Source organism: Trichosurus vulpecula, chromosome 2 (assembly GCF_011100635.1).
Source record: "Trichosurus vulpecula isolate mTriVul1 chromosome 2, mTriVul1.pri, whole genome shotgun sequence".
Taxonomy (NCBI): Eukaryota; Metazoa; Chordata; class Mammalia; order Diprotodontia; family Phalangeridae; genus Trichosurus; species Trichosurus vulpecula.
In genome coordinates, this window is record NC_050574.1 from 139,866,752 (window position 1) to 139,880,938 (window position 14,187).

General features: G+C 34.9%; 1 protein-coding gene across 1 annotated transcript in view; it reads left to right on the plus strand.

The window, feature by feature from the left end:
• CWF19L2 (CWF19 like cell cycle control factor 2) overlaps window positions 1–14,187 on the plus strand; it is a 134,213-nt gene that overhangs the window by 3,083 nt on the left and 116,943 nt on the right. Inside the window, exons 2-3 of the mRNA XM_036745740.1 lie at window positions 11,211–11,321; window positions 11,866–11,985. Coding sequence (XP_036601635.1) covers window positions 11,211–11,321; window positions 11,866–11,985 — 231 coding nt within the window. The remainder of the gene's footprint in view (window positions 1–11,210; window positions 11,322–11,865; window positions 11,986–14,187) is intronic.

The following is a 14,187-nucleotide window of genomic DNA, read 5'->3' on the forward strand; positions in this document are numbered from 1 at the left end:
TTTTGAATTAAAAATTTTCTTCCCATTTCTACTCTCCCCTACCCCAAGATGGCATATATGCCCCTTTCCCCAGTCTGCCCTCCCTTCTGTCATTCCCCCCCCATCCCCTTTCCCCTTACTTTCTTGTAGGGAAAGATAGATTTCTATACCCCGTTGCTTGCATATCTTATTTCCCAGTTCATGCATACCCTTTGACTAAGCAATAACACTACTAGTTCTGTATCCGAAAGAGATAAAAAACAAAAGGAAAAGGACCTCTGTGTACAAAAATATTTATAGCAACCCTTTTAATAGCGGCAAAGGATTGGAAATTGAGGGGATGTCCATCAATTGGGGAATGACTGAACAAGTTGTTGTATAAGATTGTGATGGAATACTTTAAGAAATGAGGAGCAGGATGCTCTCAGAAAAACATGGAGAAAGACTTACATGAACTGATGCAGAGAGAAATGAGCAGAATCAGGAGAACATTGTACACAGTAGCAGCAATATTGTATGATGACCTACTATGAATAACTTAGCTATTCTCTCCAATACAATGATCCAAGACAGTTCTATAGGACTTATGATGAAAGGTGCTGTCCATCTCCAGAGAAAAAACTAGTAGAGTTTGAATGCAGATCAAAGATATTTTCTCTTTACTTTCTTTTCTTTTTTTAAATCTGTGTTTTCTTTCACTGAATGACTTACATGGAAGGTGTGTTTCGCTTGACTACACACGTATAACTACTATGTCAATTTGCTTGCCTTCTCAACGGGGGGGGGAGGGAGAGAATTTTGAACTCAAAATGTGAAAAAAAAGAATACGAAAATTGTTTTTTGCATGTAATTGGGAAAAATAAAATATTAAGATTTTGAAAAGATAATCCATCAGATTAGAATGGTGAAGAATAGATATGGAAACATCATATTTTGAACACCCTAATTCTATTTCTTCTAAGAGTACAAATCAGCACTTCTCTTTGCTATATTACCATTTATGTTTAAAGACATGGAAACATTAGAATTAGTTTTCTGGCATATGAGGGCACTTTTTGCCTACTCTGTAGAAATGGAGTTGACCTTTCTTTTTCCTTTTGCTGTTGTTGAATAAAATGTCTTTTTTTGATCAAAAGTGGAAAAAAAAAAGGGAGGGGGTAAGCTTGTCATTAGCCCTGTCAGATCAGAAGATGAGATTCTCAGTTTGCTTGGCTTTTTAAAGAGCTTTTTATGCCACTTAAGTGTATATATAGGAAAAAAATTATTTTAAAAAAGTATTTTTAAGGATATGAGTATGAGCAGTACAGAGTCAATGATTGACTCTCTTTCCATGGGTACTTTTATACTGTTATTTTAAAATTTATACTTCTATAGAAAAAAATAAGCCCCCACCTTTCTTTTGTGGCCTTGATTAGTGAATCAAGAGTGCATAATGTAGACTCATAACATAGTTTTTTTTTCCCTGCCTCTGCCTGTTCATTCAATTACTTTTAGGTAACAGTCATGCCCTAGTCAGATACAATTCCATTAAAATTCCAGGGAGAGATGTTTTGAAGTTTCTTTTTAAGTCATTGCTAATGACTAGTAATTGTTTTTGAGACTTCCTAAGGAAATATCTTGTGTTTTGATAGTGTTTCAAACAGTGGTAGTATTTTTCAAGTCAGTTAATACAGTATACTTGTTAACAACTAATGTCTAGTAGTAGATTTGTCAGAAGGTTCATATCTGCTGATACATTGTATATTTCTTCCTGGAGGCCAAAATCCAGCATGAAGAGAAGAATGAATGTCATAAGTTGTGAGAACCTTTTTTGTTGGAAGTGGCACTGTCTTAGTTCAGGTTGACAATGGGAGGAAATGAGGCACTGACAAGGCACTGAACAGTTAACAAAAGGTTTATTTTGTCCTAACAAAGCAAGGACCTTTAGGAAGGATAATACTTCCTTCCTAGGATTTTGGCATAAAGTGCTTTATAAACTATAAGATGCTGCATAGATGATAGCTTCTCTTATTACATTTAGGATTATAAGATTATAGATTAATAGATTTAGAAAACTCCTTAGACATCATCTCGTCCAACTCTTCATTTTACAAATGAGGAAACTATTGATTGGTGCTCTAGAAAAGAGTAAATGACTTGCCCAAGGTCACTGGCAGCAAATGTCATAACTTTGGATTTGAACCCAGGTTCTTTGACTCCAAACCCAGCACTCTTTCATTTATACTGTATAGTGCATAACAAATTGGGAAGAGAGGTGTAAAGCTTGTACACTTAAGTTTCTTTGAGGATTATAGGGCAGAGTGTCTTCCATTGTAATTACTATACAATTGTGTTACTATACAAGATGGGCTAGGGTAGTAATAATAGTATTACCTTGAGTTTTGGACTCTTAGGACCACGTACTATAGGAAGGAAGAAGAAAAATTCCCTTTTCCAAGACTCAGGCTAGTCTTAGGCAAAATTTTAAATGTTTGAAGGAGCTGTTAGAAGCACACTCAGAAATGACACTTGACAGCATAGAGAGAGACAGAAAAAACTACAAAAATTAGATATAACTACGAAATCTCTCATGACTTCGGAGACTCATGCCTTGAGCTAGACTTATACTGCAAGTGACTCAGGAATGTCATTGTCATGGGAGAATGAGATGTTCTTCTAGCTTGTATTTAAACAGAAAGGACTCAAGGTTCATGTCTACACATAGAACTCTCTGGGGGATGGTTTGTGGTGTGTGTGTGTGTCTGTGGTATAATTGTTGTAAAATTTTTACTTGTGGTAAAATATTACTTGTAAAATTCAGAGTTCTTATGCCCCTAAATTATCTTATATTTATTTTGTACATAATTCACTTTTTATGTTGTTTCCCCCTAAATTATCTTATATTTATTTTGTACATAATTAACTTTTTATGTTGTTTCCCCCTAAATTATCTTATATTTATTTTGTACATAATTCATTTTTTTATGTTGTTTTCCCCAGTATAATGTCAGCTCCTCGAGGGCCTGGGCAGTTTCATTTTTGTCTTTGCATCCCTAGTACCAGCATATTGGAGGTGCTTAATAAAATGCTTGTTGTGATTACCTGACTATCCTCCTCCATCCTCAACATATTTTTCTAATTATTCACCAAACTTACCTTAAATGTCTGCCACGTGCCAGGCACTATTCTAGGCACTGATCACACAAAGACAAAAAAAGCAACAAGGAGAGGTCATCAAGGAGCTTACAAAAAGCTCTGCTTTTTCCCATTCTCCAAATCAGCCTGACAGAGTTCTCATTCTTCTTTTCTCAAAGGCTGAATTGCTCCTTTTGAACATTTTCCCTCTTTGAGGCTGCTCTTTATGTTTATCTGAATCTGATTTAACCTTAATAGAACTTTTTTGGATTTGGAGATGGGAACTGGAGATATCAATCACTCTGTAAACATTTGTTAAAGGCTTTTATGTGCCAGGCACTGTGTTTCGTGTTCAAGATACACAGAAGGGACACTCAAGGAGCTCAAAGTCTAATAGAGGAGAATACATGAGAACAACTCCTTACAGACAAAATTAAATTGGAAATAATCTACTTAGGGAAGTTTCTAGAATTCAAAGAGATCAGAAAAGATTTCTTTGGGAGATGGGATGTTAGCTGAGGCTTGAGGGAAGCTAGGGAAGGCAGGAGGTCTAGATGAGGAAGGAGACCATGCCTAGAATTAGGGCTGAAGTTAGAGATTGAGTGCCTTGTTCAAGGAACATCATAGGGAGGCCACTGCCACTGGATAGCATGTGATAGGGTATGAGGTATAAGAAGACTGGAAAGTCAATAGTTAACAGTAAACATTTGTACCTACTGTGCCCCTACTAATGGGGTAGGTAGTTGGTGCAGTGGATAGAACACTGGGCTTGGAGTCAGGAGGATCTGAGTTCAAATCCAGCATCACTATAAATCCACCTCCTAGCTGTGTGACCTCGGCAAATCACTTTGCTTCAGTTCCTCATCTATAAAATGGGGACACACTGGAGAAGGAAATGGCAAACCACTCCACTATCTTTGTCAAGAAAACCCCATGGATTGTACATGGGGTCACATAGCCTCGGCCATGACTGAATAACAACATGCACCTACTATGTGATAGGCACTGTGACACACACTGGAGATACAAATAGGAAAAGGAAAAAGAGACTGTCTTCAAGGGGCTTACAATCTAATAGGGGAAGACAACACACAAAAGAAAGCTGAAAAGCAGCGGTGTGGGGGGAGGTTGTGAAGGTAGGAAATGAGATGTCTGTGTATTCCTCCCCACCCTCCTTAAATTGAAGTTAAGTGACTTTCCCAAGGTCACACAGCTAGCAAATGTCTTAAGTTAAATTCGAACTCAGGAGTTTTTGACTCTATGCCTGGTACTGCAGCATTGAAGAAATAATAGTAATAGAATTTTAGTACTCCAAGGGTCTTTAATGATCACTTAGTTTACTCTCTTTATATTACAGATGAAACTTAAGCTCAAATAAGTTAATTAACTTGTCTAAGGTCACACAACTAGTTTAATATAGTAGATTAAGCATACTGAAGATTAGCTCAGAGTAGAATCTAAGTTACTCCTTCTCATCACCATATTCTATATGTATAAGGCTAAAGACCAATTTCAAGTATTGTTTGATTGGTAATAAACAATTTGCACATTTAGAAATTGTGCTTAAACTCTCTGCCTAAGGACAGTTAACATTTAGAAAAAAGTATTTTGTCTTGATTATTGGACTTAATAAATTAAAATATTAAATTAATCATTATCTGGATATGAATTTCAAGACTTGTGAAATTCATATATACTGTATTTCCCCATGTATAAGACACACCCTTTCCCGAAAAATTTGGGGTCTAAAAACTGGGTGCATCTTATACAGTGGTTATAGATTTTTTTACTTGCATTTTCCACTTTTTCATGCTTGTTTTTGTGCTCATTGTTGTAGATTTTTTTTACTTGTGTTTCCTGCTTTTTTGTGCTTGTTGTCTTTGCACTCATTGTTTCTCATTTGTTACTGGTATATTAGGTTACATTTTGCCACATTCTGCCCAGAAATGGCTCAGAAAAGATTTTCGTACAGTGTTGAATTCAAGTTAAAAGTGATCCAGTTTGCAAAAGTGAATGGAAATCGTGCTGCTGAACGTAGGTTTGGTCCTCCTCCAATTGAGAAAACAATCTGAGACTGGCTACGGGAAGAAGAAACCCTACTGAAAACACCACGGCAGAAGAAGGCCATGAAAGGCTAGTTAGCAAAATGGTCTGAGGGAGGAAATTGAAGATAATCATGGATTGAAGAGCAAAGGGCAATTGGAATTCCTGTGTCCACAAAGATGGTTCAGCATGAGGCAAGAAGAATTGCTGATGAAAAAGAAGTTACTGATTTCAAAGGAGGACACAATTGGTGCTTCAGGTTCGTGAAATGGAATGGACTAAGCATGCGTACATGCACCAGACTTGCCCAAAAGATGCCTGAAAGCTATGAGCAGAAGGTCCTTGAATTTCATCGTATTATTGTATGAATTTTATGATGAATAAAACTTGAGTTCAGTAACTTTATGTAATACATTTTTTTTTCAAATTTTGGGCCCTAAAATTAAGGTGTGTCTTATACATGGGAGTGTCTTATACATGGGGAAATATAGTACTTGTAAAATAATAAATTTTAAATTCCTTATGCAGAAACTAACGGGTTGACATAAATGCAGAAAGGACCTAGTTATATGAAATCATAAGCAACTTAAAATCATAGAAACCTGGCATTTTAGATATGGAAAGGACCTTTTAAGATAGTCTGATCTATACAGATACTTCTAAAGAGCTTGAGTAAGAGTTTAAAAACAATAAAATTAAAATTACCTTTTGGAGAGCATCAAATAAAATAATTTTAAATATTCATAGCTTTAGAACTGGGAAAGACCTTAGAAACTTTATAATCTAAGCCCCTTATTTTATAGATGAAGAAATGGGCCAACAGAAGAGAAGTGATTGGTATTCAATGTCATTCCTTATGATAAATGGCAGAGCCAGAGGACCTGACTTCAAATCCAAATCCAGCGCATGAAATTTCTGCTGTGCTACACTATTTAAAAAACTCTATATTTATTTGTCATACATTTATATACTTTTCAGTTTATATAAGGCACTTACCACAGTCCTACCTGTGAGGTGGGGTGTTCAATTATTATTAAGCTTCAATGTTAAATGACATCACCATTTAACTGAACTGAACTGTTCTTTTATTCTGATTATTCTATTATTTTATTTTATGGCCAATATGTTTAATTATCCTAATTTGTTTTGAATTCCCTAAATTTTTGAACTTGTAATTTTAATTTCATTAAAAAATTTTGAACCAAACTCTTTTCTACACTTAGTTTACATTTTACATTGTAATGACTCACTTGTGAGGTTCTAAATAATAAATGTTTTTGCTTAAATATTGAAAACATCGCACCTTAAAAAGAGGGATGTATGTGATTATCTTTGACCCACGTCCTTGATTTTATGTTAAGAAGTTCTGTATCTTTAAACAATTAAGCACATAAAATGATAGAATTTTAGAACTACAAGAAGATGATTTGGTTCTGCTGCTTCATTTTTACAGCTGGAGGTTGAGTGACTTGCCCAGTGTTATTATATCCTTTGTAAGTGTAAGATCCAGATTTCCTGAATTCCAGGTCAGTTTTCTTTTACTATATGGAATGATAGAGAATTATTTTGATGTGCTTGTTCTTTGCCAACCATTTCTAGCCTTGAAATTTCACATATTCTGAAACTACATTTAAAAATAAATTGGAGAAGTAGTAATGCTAAGATCATAGAAACAGCTGGTACAATTCTGACAGTGTGGGAAGTGTACAAAAGGGTCATAAGAGCTAATTTACATCTTTCTACCTGAAGAAAGAATGACTATAGGAATGTGAAATAATGTACCACACTTAAAATGGATTGATCAGGTTTGGGCAGTTGAACAAACCGGACAAAATATATCTCTGTAGGAGATATATATGCATACATACACATACCTATACATATATATGTGGAGAGGGGCAAAAACTTTTTTTTTTAATAGGAATTTGAGAAATAGCAAAGGTTGATTGTGTATAATGGAGAACACCTTCTCATCTCTCTCAATTCTCTTTTCTCTCTGTTTGGAGGGCTGGAGGGTGACGCATTAATCACCACCCCAAGCCTTTCTTTATAAAGCTATGGCTCACAACTTTCCATTTTCTCCGTTTTCTATTAGGGGCCCTGCTTGGTTTACTTGGATACTACGTTTTAAGAAATTTTAAGTGATAACTGTCCATATCTCTTAGAACCAGAAGGGAAAGTAAAAATAGAAAGAATTCATCAGTCATCCTTGAAAGAAATTTCTAAATGGAAATTCCCAGGAACATCATAGCTAAAATCCAGAACTTTTAGGTCAAAGAAAACATACTTTAAGAAGTTAAAAAGAAAGAGTTATTAGAGATACTTGATACAAATTTTTTTTTTCCCTTTTGAAGTTTACCTTCTTAAGTAGGCTTTGTTTCTGCAAAAGCTTTTAAGTTTTATATAAAATAAATTATCCATCTTTTGGGATTTTCTTAATTTCTTGTTTGTTTTAAAATTCTCCCCCAGCCACAATTGTGAAAGATGTTTCCATCCATTTAAAAAAAGAATTTCATGATGCTGCAAACCCCTGAAATTCAGCCAAACGGGTCTTCTCTTTGACCTTCACATAGGACACATTGTTCCTCATCTTCTGCTCTCTGTATCTTTGAGTTGACTGGGCCATATGCTGAATGCATGCCCTCCTTACTTCTGTCTGATGGAGTTTCTCTCTTCTTTTATGAAAAAGCTAAAACAAGAAGCCTTTTCTGACCTCCCATTCCAACTGCTTGTGCCTTTTTTCCCACATCACCTTTTATTTAACTGCTATATACATATACATATATATGTACATACACATATTTGCATATAGTCATTTTATATTTATTTTGTGTATATTTTTAGAGGTACTTGTTCCTGCCTCCATTTGAATGTAAGTTTTTGTGAGTAGGGACTGCTTCATTCTTTGTACCTGTGTCGTTGGCCCAATGCCTAACACAATGCTTGGCATATAGTTGATGCTTAATAAATACTTGCTGATTGATTGGTAATATAGTAGAAAAGTCAGATCTAAACTTTTTTTTTTTTTTGCTAAACTACTTTCCAGTTTTCCCAATAGTTCCTGTCAATTAGTTATTGCAGATGGCATTTTAATAAAATATTCTATATAACTGGTTAAATAGCTGAACAATCAGTAAGCATAATGAAGCTGTAGAAATGAATTAAAATTAAAGTGTAAATACTTGAATATGATTTAAAAAAATGACACATTTTAGGGAGCAAGAAATTTGGGAAACTAGGCTCTGGGAAATAACTGTAAGGAAGATGTGACTATCATCATCTTAAAGTCAACTGATACAAATTAACAGAGGCCACGTCCTGTACCCTACAAGACTTGATCTTATCTTGAGTAGTCATAGAGAGAAGGAACAGGAGAACCTTCTGTTTATCCTAGGGAGATCTAGGGGGAGAAATGTCATTAAGTAATAATAGAAGGCTTTCATCATGACTAACATGAATCATATTGAAATTTGTATCACTTAACTTGCTACATGTAAAGGGATAGAATTTTCTGTATTTAAGTTATTCTGTAATGATTAGGAGCTAGAGTAGTATATACTTGTGTCCATCGGGTGTATTTTTTAAGGGCAATCAAGTCAGTGGAACCTTAGAGAAATAGAACAAGCGGATAATTGTTTGGCTAGGATTCTTTTGAGGGATTGGAGGTGGCTTTTCATTATTATTTGAATGTCTCATGTAAGTTATATTAAAGGGTCTGATATCACAAAAAAAGTTAAGGCAAAATTTGAACCCCTTAGAAGAAGTAGCAGAATATTTAATCAGCATACATATGTAGTTTAGTTTGTGTTAATTAAGCCTTTACCTTGTTACAGATTGGCCTAAAGGTACCTAGAGGTAGGCAAACTTTCAAATCAAGTAGATAAGTCAACAGACATTTATTAAGTGCTTTGTATGGGCAGATACTGTGTGAAATAATGAGAATACAAAGAAAAGCAAAAAAGTCCCTGCCTTCAAGGAGCTCACAGTCTAATGGAGGAGACAACATGTAAACAACTATTTACAAACGAGGTATACATAAGATAAGTTGCAGGGCAGTAGGGTTGAGGGAGATTGGAATGTCTTGTAGAAGGTAGATTTTATCTTAAATCTGAAGGAACCTAGGGAAAAATTCCAGGCATGGGGGTTCAGCTGGAGAAAATGCTTGGAGCTGGGAGATGAAGTGTCTTGTTACCATAGCAAGGAGGCTGGTGTCGCTGGATCACAGAATATGGTGTATGGTGAAGGGAGAGTAAAGTGTAAGTAGTCAGGAAACGTAGGAGGAGGTCATGTTGGGAATCTTTGAATACCAAAAAGAGGATTTTTAATCCTCTGGAGGTAAGAGGTACACTTCTTTCTAGTTGAGAGGTGACGTGTCATAGTATAAAGCCAGTGGACTTGGGCTTTAGTAATACATGGTTTGAATCCAGCCTTTGACCCATAGTTGTAATGAGGGAAGTCACTTCTGTGCTTTAGTTTTCTCATATATGAAAAAATTGTATTTCCCTCTCAGAGTTGTTGTGAGCATTAATTAACTGGATTTAATTAAGTAGAGGCTTGACATAGTCAGATCTACATTTTAGGAAGATCACTAAAACCATGGTTTTAGACTTGTTTTTGGTGAGATCACACAAAGATTTTGGTGAGATTGCCACAAAGAATTAAGTGAAAACAGAAATAAAAGCTTCTAGAAATAGAAGCTTCCTATGCTGGAGCATTATTTTCTAGGGAGATCTTTCTGTACCTTGGTTAGTACACCTATTTTGTCAGTGTGAATCTTTGGCAGGCAAGCCATAAATATCAGGCAGGTAGCCAGAGTCAAGAGAGCTATAGAGTAGGAAAGATAGTAATGGTACTATTGTAAAAAAAAAAAAATGGAGTCCAAGGAACTGAGTTCAAATCCTGCTCTATTTACCTTTGGGACCTGGGTCTACTACTTAATCTGTCTGGCACTCAGTTTCCTCATTTGTACTAGATGACCTCTAAGGTCCTTTCCAACTCTAAAATCTGTGATCCCATGGCTATATATGGGCAGACACTTAATCTGAGTTCATGTTTGAGCCAAGTATTATTCTGAACCAGTGTTGCCTACATTTATTTCAGGGTAAGCTGTGGGCTTTAACCAAAAGAACAGGAAGCAAAGGTAAGATTCAAAGAGTACATAATCATGGAATTTCAGGGAACATCAGAGATTAATGAGTATAATCCCTTCATTTAGAAATGTGAGGGCCAGAAAGGTTAAATGGTTTGCCTCATGTCTCACAGATAGTAGTACATGGTATATGGTAGAGCCAGAATCTGAACCTAGCTTCTCAGATTCCAAATCCATCCCTCTTTCTACTACATCATGATGAGTCATATATCACAACATCCAGGACAGACTGAAAGGAAAGAACTATGTCTGGGGAAGGCAACTTCACAAGGTAAGGCTCAAGTAAGCCTTAGTAGCTGGAAAATTTCCTTTCTGAGGTCTGGCTGCTTTTACTCCTCTGGCAATAGGTTTGTAAGTTAACTGGAAAAAACTTTAGTATTGTAGGGGTGGGAAACAGACTTAATTTTTTACTCTTATTTCTAGTTGAGAAGTAGTATCATAGTATAAAACCAGTGGACTTGGGTTAGTAACACATGGGTTTGAATCCAGCCTCTGACACATAGTTGTGAATGAGTGTGAATGAGGGCAAGTCACTTCTGTGCTTCAGTTTTCTCATATATGACAAAATTGTATTTCCCTCACAGAGGTGTGAGCATCAAGTGAGAGAATATATGTAAAGTGAATTGCAAGCCTTAAAATAATGTATAAATGTCATTTATTATTAGTTCATTTCCCCTTCTCTATTGAGAGAACAAGTTAAGTCCTTTCTTGTACTTTGAGGTGACAAGGCAATTTAACTGTACTCCTTTCTGCAATTCAACTCTGCTCCTAGGGTCTTTCAGTTTTGCCTTTAATTAAAAAGTGGAATAGGATCAAAAAATGGAATAGTCTAAACAAAACAGAAGATGATTTGGCTGAACATTAGAATATACAACTATGCCCTAGGAATGTAGCTTGAAAATTTGTGTCTGTGTGCATGTTATAGGCGAAAGCAGATTTTGAGAAAGAAGAGAGGCGCAAAGAACTTAAGCGGCTGCGAGGTGAGGACACATGGATGTTAGCCGACGTGAATGAGCGAGTTGAACAGCTATCACAGGTGAGGATTACCAATTATATTTATTTGATCCAACCATAATTCTATGTACCTTGTTGTTTTGCCCTTGCAGTTTCTCCAAGAGGTTCGAAAAATAGGCCTGTAGGTTAATTATTATGAATTAGACCTTAGCAGGTTTATTTACTTGGTTGATATGCTTCATTGCATCCTTGAGAAAAAAATTAATTTGAGTACAAAACAAAACCAATGTTCTTTTCATTTTCTATATTAATTCTCATGTTTCGTATAGTCATGCTCTGTGTAGATGCTGCCATTGGATAGAATGTTAGACTCTGGATTTTGTTGTGTGAGTTAATATGTGAAGCAGTAGGTAATCGTGACTGATCAAGCTGAGTCTTGACTGGATACTACAGTTCTCAACTCTGCAGCTTATTGATATATCACATATCATTTCAAATGGCATATTCTGGTTTGGGGAGATTGTTCTTTCTTTCCCTGAAATGGTTCTTTTTAGTTTTTTGGAAATGATGAAAAAAAACCCCCAAAATTAAACCTTTTTTTTATTGTTTAAAATGATAATATACAGGAACATTCTGTGAAGAAAAAAAGGAAGAAGGATAGACATTCCAAAAAAGCTAAGAAAGAGAAGAAGAAAAAGAGCAAGAAACAGAAACATGAAAAAAATGAATCATCTGATAGTTCATCGGTGAGTACATGCTTTTTAACACATAGTTTAAGAGCTGGAAGGAACCTTCAAGATCATTTAGTTCAAGGGAGTTTAGAAGTCATGTATATAGTCTAAACCCTTCATTATAAAGATTAGGAAACTAAGGTCCAGAGAGATTTAACTTGTCTAAATTCACACAACTTGTGAGTAGCAGAACTGAGATGAGCCTAGTTCTTTTGTCCTATGAGAATTATAAAATCTCAGTGTTGAAAGGAATCTCAGATGTCATCTAGTTTGACCTATGTACGGCCAAAGATATTTAAGAAAAATTTGAATATTTTACTTAGTAAATGGTGTTTGGTCTTTTAAAGCTATAGTAGATATTGTTTAGAAACTTTACTTACTATAATTTGAGAAGTAGATTTATTTTATTAGAAGAACTTGGCAGCTGGCACAGGAACCAAGAAAATTTTTTCTAGGCTTTATCTGTATTGCCATAGTGGAAAGTTGGAGTTATCTTCATGGACCATCATGAGAGTCTGTATTACTCAGGGACAGCCGTACTTCTGTTGCTTTTCAGGTGATTTAAATGAGCTATTAGAGTGAAGCCCAATTCTACAAAACCCTTTTCCTATGAGATATTTGGTTTCGAGTGGCTTTTAATCAAAGGTATTTTTAAAAAATTTTGAATAACGTTATTAGAGATATGCAAATTGAAACAGCCTTGAGATATCATTTTACAGCTACCAGATAAGCTTAAATGGTTGAAGGGGAAAATGACAAATGTTGGAGGGATTGTGGAAAGATTGGGACGCTAATTTGCTGTTGGTGTAACTGTGAACCGATCCAACTATTTTGGAGAGCAATTTGGAATTATGCCCAAAGAGTTATTAAACTGTCTATACTTATCTTTGACCCAGTAATACCACTACTAGGTTTATTTCCAAAGATGATTAGGGAAAAAAGGAAAGAACCTGTATGTTCTAAAATGTTTATAGTAATTTCCTTTGTGGTGGCAAAGAACTGGAAATTGCAGGGACGTCCATCAGTTGGGGAATGACTGAATAAATTGTGGTATGTGATTGCAATGAAATACCACTGTGCTTTAAGAAACGGTGAGCTCAGTATCTTAGAAAAACATGGGAACACTTGCATGAAATAATGGAATGAAATGAATAGAACCAAGAGAACATTGAATACAATAACAGCAATATCGTTTTAAGAACAACTTTGAGTGATTGTCATTTTGACTATTATGAATATACAAATTAATTATAAAGGACATTTGAAGAAAGACTCAATCAGCATCTAGAGAAAGATCTGTTAAATAGAAGCATAGATGGAATAATTTTATATGTATATACCTATTTGTGTCTGATGGAAGCCATCTCTAGCGCAAGGGTTGGGGGGAAGGGAAGGGAAAAAGGGAAAAAAAGAAATGATATATGGTATATGATATGATGATATGAAATGACATGATAACCATATTACATATTTAAAAGGAATAGCGAGTTGTACATAGTGGATTTGCAGTTTCATGTGCAATAATTTTTTTTATTAGACTGTGTTATGGAAATACTTGTTTTATTCCATATATTAAAAATAAAATAAATTTTTTAAAAAAGAGAAAAATTTTGAATATTTGATTTTTTTCAATTATATGTAAAAGCAATTTTAATGTCATTTAAAAAAATTTCTGAGTTCCAAATCCTCTCCCTCCTTTTTCTTTTTTTTTTTAAATAAAATCTTATTGATATCTTTTGGTTTTTTAAAGTCATCCAAATTTCCTTTCACCCCTCCAATAGAGCTATCTCATATAGCAAGTAATATTTTTAAAGAACAAAAGGGAAAAGAAGAGAAAAACAATGAGCATAAAGTGATAAGTACATTGAAAAATAAGTCTGAAAATATGTACAATGTAAAGTGCCCATTGACCTTCCACCTCTGCAAAAGAGTGGTAGTGTCTTCTCATATTTCTTCTTTTTTTCTTCATTTAAAACAAACAAATACCTTTAATGTAATTTAGAGGAAAAAATGTCTATAGTGTTCTCTAACCAGCCTATGAAAACATTAAGCATTCTATTTCCTCTAATGTTAATCTGAGATATTTATATTTTTGTGAATATTCATTCATTTCACTTAGATCATCAATTTTATTGATATAATTGGGCAAACTTTGCTCCTCATTATCGCTTCAATTTCATCTTCATTGGTTATGAATTCACCCTTTTTATTTTTGAT